Consider the following 12,057-nt stretch of genomic DNA (forward strand, 5'->3'; position numbering starts at 1 on the left):
ACTCCCAGGTGGCTGGGATGCAAACCATGCTTTGTGACCATTGCCTTGCAAAGCAAAGCATGTGCTGTAGAAGCCGACTCAAAAATGCTAAACCCTGCAGTCTGGTACAGGTAGAGATGTTCTGTAGCTGCCAGGAATTGTTGACATTACCCACACACTCCCCACATACCAGTGGCACGTGAACATTCAGCCTGTCAGGATGTACAGGACTTACACCCTAGTACTACTCCTACTTAAGTCTGTTTGGCAAGAGGGTGTTTTATTCAGGCATTCTTACTGATATAAAAGTCTGCAACTCTTCTGTGCTTTTACCTTGAAATTTCATTTATTATTTCCTGACAGCAGGGGCTTTCTTTTTAAAATTCTTGTTTGAAACCAAAGGCAAACTGCTTTTTCAAATACAAACACTGCTGAGATTCATAAAGAAGTCATGAATAATTTAAATTAAAAGAAAGCTGAAAAGTGATTGCTCATTCTCTGATAACAAAACGGGAAATAAATGACTATCGACATTTGGAACATCGTGTTTTAAAGAGTGAGTGAAGCTGCATTTAACTGGCCTGTGAGATCTCCCATGTTCTCAGAGTGCTTCATTATGGAATTGTCATTAACCACTCTAGTCTAGTTAAGGATGCTTTGAGCTTTGCAGCTGAAGTGAGTGTTCAATCTCACTGTTAGGAATAAATAAAAAGCATATTTATGAAACTATACCACTAGAATGCATATTTCAGCTCATACTCACACTCGTGTGAAATTAATTCCCCTGATTTTGACAGAAATACACAAGGAAGCAACCCAAGTGTGTGGGTACAAATATTATCATCCCTTACCTGTGTATCATTTCTAACAGATCTGTGAACTGTAGACTTTGGGAAAGGACAAATAAACAATATATTAGTTTTGTTTAATTGAATGATCCTCACAGTACTTGATTGTTCTGGCTATGGTTTAAGAAACATGGATGTGGCAGTTCTTTAGGATCAGCCATTACATTGAAAACTCTCTGAACTGTCTCCTGAACCAAAGTATCACAATTATTTGGAGTCATTAAGAAATCTGTGAAATGTAATTTAGAACATTGCAAAAAGAGAAAGGGGGACGTGTGTGTTTCTTTACATGCACTGATCTCTCTGACCTAAAGCCTAACGTGTCAGTCCAGACTAGTATGAAGAGCCCACAGCTATTACCTCAACGTTGCTCCTGGGAGCTCAGAGAGCAGTGCCACCAGGAGGACATCATGACACCCCTCCTGCCTCAGTCAGGTGCACCTCTTAGGTCTGAGCCAGCTGTAATGACATGGACAACACTGGTCTCCTGGTTGGTATAAAACCAGAGCTTTCCTCTATAGCAACTTGATTTGTTCCTGCTACTTGAAATATATTAGGCATGTACCTCATCATCTAGACACTGCCTGCTCTTTAGAGCTTCTCTGGGGTTCTTTTGGTGTAAATTCCATCATATCTTTCAGGCCCATATATGGTCTTTCCTACCTAATGCCATAGTGAAAATAGCACTAGTGTTACATGGTTATTCTCATCTGCTGACTTACAGTAGAGAAAAAAACCAGCCACCTTGCAATCCCAGTAGATCTGTGAATCAGCAGTCAGGAGGCTGCTGTGGGCACGTGCAGGTGCTTGGGAGGAGGTTCAGGTGCACACACCTGAGCATGCAGACAGTTAACAAGGAGTGAGTGTTGGGGTGATTTAGTGCCCTGGGCCACTCCTAAAAAAAATCATATTCTCTTTCGCTTGCATTTACCATTTTAACCATTATTGAGCAACAGACTGAACAATTAAACCATAAGCTGGTATTTATTCCAGGAGCTTGTCTGCCTGACCCACAGACTTGACCCTCACGCCCAGGGCCTGTCTTCCTCCAGGGCCCAGCCACTGAGGTGTGAGAGATCTGGCTGTGGATTTGAACATATAATCTGTCACAAACATGATTACCAAGTGTCACACTTTTAATAAACCCCTCCAATTTCTGCTTACAATGTCCTCAACGTGCATTTTAGGCATCTTGCATTCTTCTTCTAGACTAATATGCAGAGACGTGCACAACGAGACAGGATGGTGACATGTTGTTAATAGCCTCCTTGCTGAGGTGTGAAATGAAGCTTTTCAGGTGACAACAGAATATATATTCTTAAAACTACCTATCTTCTTGCAGGATGAGAGTGTAAATAACTACTTAATTATCCCATGTTCCCCAGACAGGAAACAATTTTACATCTTTTGCTTTACGTTCAGCAGTTTGTCCTGTCTAAAAGCTTGTGGAAGTGCCAGTTAAATTCAGTTTGTCCTGGGATGTATTTCCTGCAGTCACAGGAGGATTCTGTAACAGCTGTGTAGTAGTGTTTGCTTTGCTCTGTGAGCAGTAGAGGACTTCTGGAATGAGATATGGCCTTAAGTGGTTAACAATATTCTCCCAGTTGCTTGGATGTGGAAATGATACAGACTAAAGGTGGCCAGGGCTCCTTCCTGAGGAAGGCTGCTGCAGCAAGCCCTGTGGATCCTGATCTCTGAGGTTTCCCTGGTAATGTATCTGTGCAGACTTTTTTGGGATGCCATGAGTTGGCATTGCTTATGCTCTGGAGCAGTTGGGAGCTTTCTGGGCCTGCACTGTGAGTCTGGGGGATGCAAATCCCACCTCACATGTGACATTAGAGGTGAGGCTGCCACAACATGCCCTGCACATTTCTTGTAAGGCAGCAAGAACTGAGACAGGGCTGTGGTGGGTCCTGTACATGGAAGGATTGTCTGCCCAGCTGTCTAAACTGCATTGCTGTGTTCTGCAATTCTGTACTCTTACCTATACAAAAAGTAAAGGGAAGGTAAAGTTAGAGGGAAAACCTGGTATCTAATGATAGTCCTTCAAGTGGGGAATGTTATTTTTTTTCCCATGAATGATGGGAGGAATAAAGATCAACATAGAACAGGCTTTCCCCAAGGTCTCTGCTGTATTAGGTACAGCACCAACCAAGCTCATTTCAAGACATGCAAGTTTTTGTTTTATCCTTTTCACACCTTGCTTGGCCCTGTAAATACACTGCATATCATTCAGACCTTGATCATCACAACTGGCTCAGCCTTTCAAGTAACTTATTTCTGCACTGTCCATGTGTTTCATAACCTCAGTTATTTGTTTTCAGTGTATGGCATGATCTCATCAGATTGATGTGAAGAGACTTATAATGAGACCAAAATGAGAGGCTGCCAGTCATTTGGGGATTTTCAATTTGAAATGGGTAGAGCAGGCTTTTTATACTGGGGTTTTATCACTTGTCCCATCCATGGCTTTCATTCACTTTGGTCACAACAGTGAATGCTCAATAATTTGTACTTTACTTCAGGCACCCATTAAATGAGGACTACCCAGTTAATGAACATTTGAGAAAGGGTTGGTTCGAGTGATTTATGGACATAACGTCACACAGAAACTTTTATAGGAGAGACATGAAAAGACTCTCATTCTCCAGAGCAGAATTCTGTTGTCTTCACTACAGCACATCCCTCTTCTTCCTTCTTTATCCTTCCTCATTCATTACATGTACTACAATCATGGCAACAAAAGAGACAAGGGATCCTCCAGACAACAGGATCCTCTGTCTCACTAGGTCAATTAATCTCCCTGGGCAGGAAGATGAATAGTCATGTAAATGAATTTTGTGTCCTAGACCTACTCATAAGGAAGCTAAATTGAGATTAGCCAGGCAGGCTGCTTATCCTGGATTTGCTACCTTGTGAGAGCTGGACTTTGCAAAACAGCTCTTTTCATTTTTTGTAAAAAATGTTCTTTATTCTGTTCTGTGTTTGTACCAGCATCAGTTAACTATGAGCAGGACACAGCAGAGACCACTGCTTGTGAGCTAATGTTGTGAATCCAGAAAGCTGGAAAGTGGGTGGGGATGAGGGCACAGATAGCTCTGCTGCTCTGCTGCCCACTCAGAAAATGGGGAGTGGAGACACAGTCTCCCACTGTTGTGCCTCATTTCTCCTTGGAGGAAGCAGGCAGTGCCATAGAGTTGAGGCTTGTTTACTACACCTTCTCCCTTTGGCAACGGAGCTTCATGGCATGGGCTGGTTGAAGAGCCCCTTCCTGCTTAGCCAGCAAGAACCTGCACCACAGCCAGAGCAACATCTGAGCTGCTCCAGCCTCAACTCCCCTGGCCTGAGCTCCTCTAGCCTGAGCTGGCCTTTGCCAGGCTAGTTTGCCCATGCTGCCAGTAATGTAGGACTGGGCCTAGTGCGTCTAGGAAGTGGCTGGAACTTGGGTGCAAAAATACAAGTACAGTAGATACAGAAGGTTCTGTCCTTTGGTGTTGGCATTTAAAAAAAAAAAAAAAAAGTATCGTAAAGGTTTTGTGGTTTAATTTTAATCTTGTTTTGGCCTGCTGACATTTTAAATATGAGATGAGAAAAGCGAGAAGAAACACTTAGTTCCAACTTTTAAAGAAGGGGCTAGAAGAAGACTGTGGAGCAGTCTCAATCCCCAAATTTATGAATGGTTACTGCTGAACTGACTCTCACTAACCAAAGGATTTTCAAGGTACAAAGTTTATAAAGCATGAACAGGATGTTCTCTGGTACAGATCCTTTCCTCTGGAATTCACTCATGCCAGAAACACATCAAGCCTCGTCTCATTTCAGAAAAAATGTACTCCTTTTGTCCCAGCCTTTCACCAGCTGCTGGCTCCAGAACCCTTGGTTTGCAGCTTACTGGCAGCATTTTCTTTGTCTCTGTCCTTCAGAATCTCATTGTTCTGCAGAATGGTGCTACATTCAGTCCACGTACTTGAACAGCGTTACAACTTCTAGTCTGAGCCAGACATTGCAAATTCTGCACTCTTGGAATTAATTTCTAATGCTTTTGTTGCCATAAGCCAGATGGAGGGCACCTGGATTTGTGCACAGTATCTACAGGAGCCCATCTGCACCCACGAGAAGTTTTAATGAGAACAGCTTCCCCTGAGGAGCAGTTTATGACTGACTAAGACTGGGTGTTACTTAGACAAACAAACAGTTTGTGTACCTCAACAAATTACTAAACCCTGCAGTCTGAAGCTACATGTCAACTGGTCACTCACTGGCTGTTGGGGCAAGAATATAATGGACTGATCTGTAATATCTCCTGCAGAACATGCTTCTCATGAAGTGTTTGCCCCTTTTAAGTGGCACTGTCAGATGTCATGGTCTTTAGAGGACACTTGTTTTCTTTGAAGGAAATATGATGGCCAGAATTCTGCCTGTTTTTGTAACTATGTATGCAGGACCTGCAGAGAGATGTGCTCTTTGCTCCTCAAGCAGCTCTGAAGGTTCTCACTTCAGAGTACAATTCTTTGCCCTCATTTCCACTAGGACTTGCTGTCCAAGGAACAGTTGGACTTCTGTGGAGCTGGCAGATGCCAACAGGAAAGGCTGTTGCTCATCTAAGTGCTGGACAATGTGCTGCACCAGTACCCTGGGCAGAAACTGGAGTGGAAGGAAGCAGCAGATCCTGCTGATCCAGTTTCCCAGCTTTTGTTCATACTTAAGCACACCCTGCATTTTCAGTTGACCTGGGCTGCTCGCAGCTTCTGGGAGCTTCCGATCTTGTTAAAGAGCCTGCCTGTCAAAGGCCTTGCTTTGTGCAGTTTTTTTTCCTTCCCAAGTGCTGCAACTTCAAGATGTAACCAGCTGAACCTTACTTGGTATGACAGCAATGAAACCATTTAAGCCAGTGATGCAAATCAAATGTGATGGTAATGGTATTCCTGAACAGAAATGCTCTCAGCAGCTTCAGGGCCCAAGGTCTCACTTGATCACGTGTAAAACAAACACATCTCCTTCATGTATTTATGAGTATTTGATTACTAATATTAGTATTACTATTATTAGTGGTGAAGTTATTACCTGCATTACCTCATTCTTGTCTGAAATTTGTGTAGCTAATGGCTACAGAGCTATTGCCTCTGGTTATCAGTCAGTGTTTTGTTACTTCTCTGAAAAGGACTTTGGTTGCTCTGCTTCAAGAAAAACCTTACAGAGCTCATTTATCCCAGGAAACCAGGAGTCAGGATTTATTGGATTGGAAATAACAGTGCAGCTGTGTGGGTTCCTCACATTGCTCTCGTGGCAAAATCAGAAGTTAAAAGAGTTATGTTCACCTCCAGTATTAACACACACAGACTCTACTCAAACAACATGAAGTGGGTTTTTTGGAGTATCTTTAAAGTTAAAAAAATTGCATGTTATATTAATGTCCTGAGATTGCTGTAAGGAGAAGAATCACTGTGTCAGCTCATGCTTCTTTTTTTTTTCCTTTTTTTCCTTCTGATTTAGAATTGAGTATTTGCACCACTTCAGGACTTAATGTTACCATGATGATTTTATAAAGCTACTTACTTGTTAAGATCTACATAACTTTTATTTGTTAATTGTACAGTGACCAGAACAACCATGTTTTCATGCTTAATTTGGGCCATTAATTATTGCCTACTAATCTATTTAGATTAGGTTGACCTTGTGAAGACCAGCTGAGTTACTGCTTCTTTATACCACTGAGAAGAAAAGGAGAATTTAACCCACAGTGTATTTGTTTTAGGATTTCACTTGTAAAAGGTTTGCCAGACACTGTTACCCTGTACAGTTGCCTCTGCAAATGTGCAGTCAATACATGCATAAAGATGGCTCCTTCTTGACCTTTGCTAACCACTCCATCTTTTTTGTCTTCAGGTGTGGGTGGATGCTGGCACACAGATATTTTTCTCTTATGCCATCTGCTTGGGGTGCCTGACAGCCCTGGGAAGCTACAACAACTACAATAACAACTGCTACAGGTAATACCTTCCACGTTTCATTTTTACCTGTAGTTTCAGTGCTGGAAGTTTCCACATACTTAGCTTCACTCAGAAATTCTTCCTTGTTCCTTTAGCTATTTGAGTGAGTACTCATAAACACATGCACATCTTTTGGCAGAACAGAGCTCTGTAATGTTTCTTAGAGATGTTTCAGAGGGACTCTTTGCCAAAATCTCTCCTCATCCCTTTGGATCATACCTGACCCTTGCACAGTCACTCAGCACACACAGGTGTGCATGATTGCAAGTATAATATGCAGAATTCCATGCATGTATAATTGCATGTGGATGCAATATTTGATTGTGTAAAATGTATCTGCTTTAAAAAAAAAAACAAACTACCCAAACATTATTATTAAAACTCATCTGAGTTTGGTCTATGCTCTGAATGTCACTTTTTTGCACAGCTTGTTGACTCCCAGCTAGAGCACAGTAGAGATGGGTAGCATTTCACTGCTCATCTTTATAGAATCAGTAAGGAAATTGCTGACGACTTCAGTAGGATTTAATCTTCCCTGAATCAATGTCAAAAGGATGACTCACACAAAATCCTCATTCCATTTTACTGGCATGGGCTGGTGGAATATGAGCACCTTTTTCTTGTAGCATCAGAAGATATTGAATTAGTTTTCCTATTATTCTACAGTCTTTAACACAAGACAGTAAAAGAGTTTCATTGTACTGACTCATTATGATCTCCAGACAGAAAATTCAAATTTCGTTTTTCTGTGAAGGAAATAACACAGTCCAGAAGCAAAAGAATCCCAAACACATCACCTCCCAAACCCCAAATGTGCAAGTATTTAAATTCCAACTTACAGTTTTGCTTGGAGACATGAGGAGACAGTTTTAGGCAATGCCTTCTTTCAGTGTCTTAGCAACAATTTGCTCTTCTGTCAGAGAAACACCAACCAGTAGGACCCTCCAGAGAGAGAGGAAATTGGAATACTGGAAACTACAGAGACATCAATGTACCCACCAACTGACTGTCTGCAAAGCTATCCAGTGGCAATGAATGGTATTTTGCCATCTAAACATGCAAAGTAACTTAGCAGCAACTGAAGGTGCTCTTTGTTTGGTTATGACAGCCAAAATTCCAAATGTTTTGCTGCATATAGTAGAAGTACCCTGCAGCCTCCAGTGCTGATGGACATGGCTGTCAGCATAACAATGCAGATGCCCCAGCAGAGGGTACCCAAAGCCCCACAGAATGGTGGGTAATGCAAGTTTTCCCTAATGGGCATAAATGATGCTTGAACAACAGCACTTCTCCTTCTCTCTCTGATTTAATTTTATTTTTATTTCTTTCCATTTGCATCCCATATACAAACTGTTCTGTCACTGCCTCAAGGACTGAAGTAATCTTTTTTACTATGGCTTTGTAACTCATTACAAAAAGCAGGAGCTTTGACATGTGATCAGAGAACTTAATTTTCCTCCTTTTCCTCTGACCCAAGCAGCAGAGCCTGTAAAAAACACCATCAGCTCTCTTTTCAAGCTCCTGAGCAAGATGCTGCAGCAGTGCGTTTTTATTGAATCCAAGCTTCACAATTCCTCCAACAAAATATTTTCACAAATTTCCTGATTTTCACTCTGTCCCAAAGTGTGATTCTGAAGAAATCTGAGGAAACGAGCAGGGCAGAAGTTAACTGTAGAAAGCAGCTAGTTAAATAGGGCTGTTAACAGGACAACTAAGGCTAACGTCGTAGTCTTGGACAGCCAGAGAGACCTAGATGAGGTGCAGGACTCCACAGGAGACCCCCAAAAACCCCCTCTACACATGCCTTGTGAAAACAAGCCTGAGTTGTGGAGGTTTGGTAAGTCCCTGTCCCTTAAACTCAGGAGGGATGATTTCAGCAAGACATACAAAGCAGCTGTGCAGTGGGAAGCAGAATTAAATTTGTATTCTAACTAGCACTTAAAAAAATTAAAGTCAAGCCACTGATTTGCCTCTTGCAATACCTGCAGTGTGTTGGCTGATGGTAACATCTACTTCCATTCTTTCTGCACTCTATTTTACTATTTTTTTTCCATATTTTTTTTTTTTTCACATTTGTAGTGAAAAATAATGATGAGGTATTTTAGTGGGAAATGGGTCAGGATAAACTGTCAGGGATTTTCTTATTAGTGACCTAATCTAGTTCACTGCCATTGTACATGAATTGCAAACAAGCCTCTTCACACATTTGAATAGGAAATGAATTTCTGTTGTCCTTACTTATCTTGCCTTGTAATACATTAATAGAGACCCACCCTGGATTTTCCACAGCTTCTGTCAAAAGTGACTCTCATGAAAAGATGAAAGGAAAGGCACCACCATCAGCAGACAATGTCTTCCCCATAGGAATGAAAGTGTACTGATGTTTCCTCTAATTTTTAGCAAGCCAAGAATTCCTAATCTGTTCAGACCCTCCTAAGTGGTCGATTAACTTCAGACAACCTCAGCAGAGAGAAGAGGACAATGTTCTTTTTCCTGCTGCATGTGGTCTGTACTTGCAGAATTGATCCAGCTCCCTGCTGGACAGACTGCACGTCCCCACCAGGGACATGCTGTTTGGTTTCCTTGGTGCTGGAACCTGCACCTCAGGAGGACAAGTTTCATGTATGAGCCCCATCTACAAATCAGGGTCAGCTGCCATCTTGCTGTTGTGGTGCAGGAGATAAATGAGTGGTTTCACACACTGCCAACTAATGAACAAAACTTTTAAGATGTGTCCTTCATTGAGCTTCTAGTCTAAGAGGAAAAGAGGAATGGGAATTTGTCTTGAGGGGAAACATAAAGGCAAGGAAGTAACCACAGGGATGCAAAAGGCTCTGTGTGCTCTTCTCTCCAATAAGAGAAGCTCCTTGAGGAAGGCAGAATCAATTTTCAGCAGTATCCTGCCTGCCAGGCAGGGAGAGGATAAGGATGCATGTCTTGAATTATTCAGGTGATTGGCAAGATGTTAATTGGGAAGAATGTGAAGTTTTCATAAAAATTTGAAGTTTTCCTTTCCTTTGAAATCAATTTGGGCTTCAGTCAGGCTCTGATGCCTTCCTACCAAGGATGCTTATAAAAAATTGATGGGAAATTAGATAAACTTAATGTTCCTCTTCCAATGGTTTTTGGGCAAATGTGTTTTAAAATTCATTGGTTTCACTATCAATGGATGCAGATCCCTCTCTGTTCTTCTTCCTGCAGCAGAAAAAAAGTCTGAACTACAGGTTACTTACTTCTGTCTAAGGGGAAAATAAAAAAGGAGATGAGGGGTTAGGAGAATGTCTGCACAGAAAAAGGAATGATGGAAATTAAAATTGGATGTTACGTTTTTATTAGGACAGGAAACACTGCTGGGTCCCCAGAGAACTGAGTGTTCAGGCTGTGAGTGTCTACCTGGGGAAGCAAATGCTGGAGCTGTGGCTGTGTTCTGTCACCAGAATAGGTGCCTCAGGAACTGGAGATGATGAAACTCCCCTTAGGCTCATTTTGCCCATTTCCTTGGAGAAAAGCATGCCTGCCTTGTACCTATTTTATACCATGGCACAGTCTTCTGATGGGTGGAGAAATGTCTGTGCTCCCCTTCTTCTCTCACTCTCTAGTTACATAGGATTGTCCAGTTCATACCACTTGGGCCCTGCTCTAGGACCTTCCTTCAAGAGCCCTCCAGGGGCTCTGAAGGTGCTCAGGGAGCAATGTCTTTCCACCTCAAGCCTTTTTCTCATGGTTAGGAACCAGCAGCTCTCAAATGTCCTGTGCCATTAACCAGAAAAAACTATCTTGTTGTTTGGACTGGAAATTATCTAAAATAAATCTTATCTGCAGCAAACAGGCTGTTCCAAGTGGAGGTGTCATGTGACTGGTGAGCAGCCAGATCCATCCCTCTTGAGTAGTATCTTCTTTTTTTGCCCAAAGGATTAAAAAAATACATCTTTCTGACATCTCTTATCGACAGGGTTTTATCACACTTAGTTTTAATTCCTCAGCATTGAACTCACCAGTTTCTTAGGTGAGAGGCTGGCCTGAGTCTCTCTGCAGAGCTACTTCAGTGCTGAAATACACTGAGAAGAATGGTGAGGAAGAGGAGGATCTTTTTCTTTGTTTTATTCCTCTGCAAAGCACAAAGAACTCTCTGCTCCTGGTTGCTTCCTTTTAGAATGCTGTTTTGCTTGATCTATCTATCTAAAAATTATATAAAACCAGCCTGACTGTGTATAACTACAGGAAGCAATTCAGTATGAAAAGCAAATAAATACCAGGTTAGGATTCTGACCATTTTCAGATTTTTCAGCAAGTATTTTGAAGGACTTATTTATCCCTGCTAATGATCAAAGAGTGTTAGAGGGAGTCCATGCATGAAAGAAGGGTGAACATCACTGGACCTCTCCCTGAGTCTTGATCTACAAATGGGAGTGTTCATTCTTTTTAATTTCTGGACAGACTTTGGCAGTTCATAGGTGATGTGCCATGTAGACTTTTTTTGCTACGAAATGATTATGAAATGTTAAATGTACAGTGTGTGTGTGTGCCTGATACTAAGGTTAATCAAAGTCTGCAACAGGAACAGCTTTGAGCAGTTGTGGGAGGCAGTGCAGGGCTTATTAGTGAAGGAATAAGATGCTGGAATTGGTTCACTTCACTTTCAACCTGATAAATTGATGAGATAAAGTTACAGGATAAAAATACCACCTGAAACAAGCAACAGGACAGAGAGATTACCAAAGAAGTTTGGCCAGGATACATACCAGGAGTTAAAAAATATGATTTGTTGCTGAATCTCAAAAAGTCACAACAAATCTGTGAAAAAGATGGGAATCATTATTGAAGATGTGGATTGAGAACTTACTAGATTTTACAGGGTCCTTGCTCTTCCCAGAGAACTTGCACAAAAATGTGCTTCAGAGCTGTGGTAGGATGGAAATAAACCAGACTAAGGTATTGGCTGGCCAGAGCTGCAGGCCCACCTTGTGTTTCAGTGTTTCAGAATCCAAATTTACTTTCAGGCATCTAGGATAGATCGTGAATTTCTCAATACACAGAATCACAGAATCCTAGGGGTTGAAATGGACTTCAAAAGATCTAGTCCAACCCCCCTGCCAGAGCAGGGTCACCCAGAGCACATCACACAGGAACGTGGCCAGGGGGGTTTGAATGTCTCCAGAGAAGGAGACTCCACAGCCTCTCTGGGCAGCCTGGCCCAGGGCTCTGTCACTCTCCCAGCAAAGAAGTTCTTCCTGAGATTC

The 12,057-nt window shown here is 41.9% G+C and overlaps 1 protein-coding gene across 1 annotated transcript in view; it reads left to right on the forward strand.

The window, feature by feature from the left end:
- The window catches only part of SLC6A11 (solute carrier family 6 (neurotransmitter transporter), member 11), a 97,466-nt gene that overhangs the window by 70,023 nt on the left and 15,386 nt on the right, over positions 1-12,057 (forward strand). Inside the window, exon 7 of the mRNA XM_010008836.1 lies at positions 6,714-6,817. Coding sequence (XP_010007138.1) covers positions 6,714-6,817 — 104 coding nt within the window. The remainder of the gene's footprint in view (positions 1-6,713; positions 6,818-12,057) is intronic.

The sequence above is a fragment of the Chaetura pelagica genome, unplaced genomic scaffold (genome assembly GCF_000747805.2).
Source record: "Chaetura pelagica isolate M959 unplaced genomic scaffold, ChaPel_1.0 scaffold52, whole genome shotgun sequence".
NCBI classification, from domain to species: domain Eukaryota; kingdom Metazoa; phylum Chordata; class Aves; order Apodiformes; family Apodidae; genus Chaetura; species Chaetura pelagica.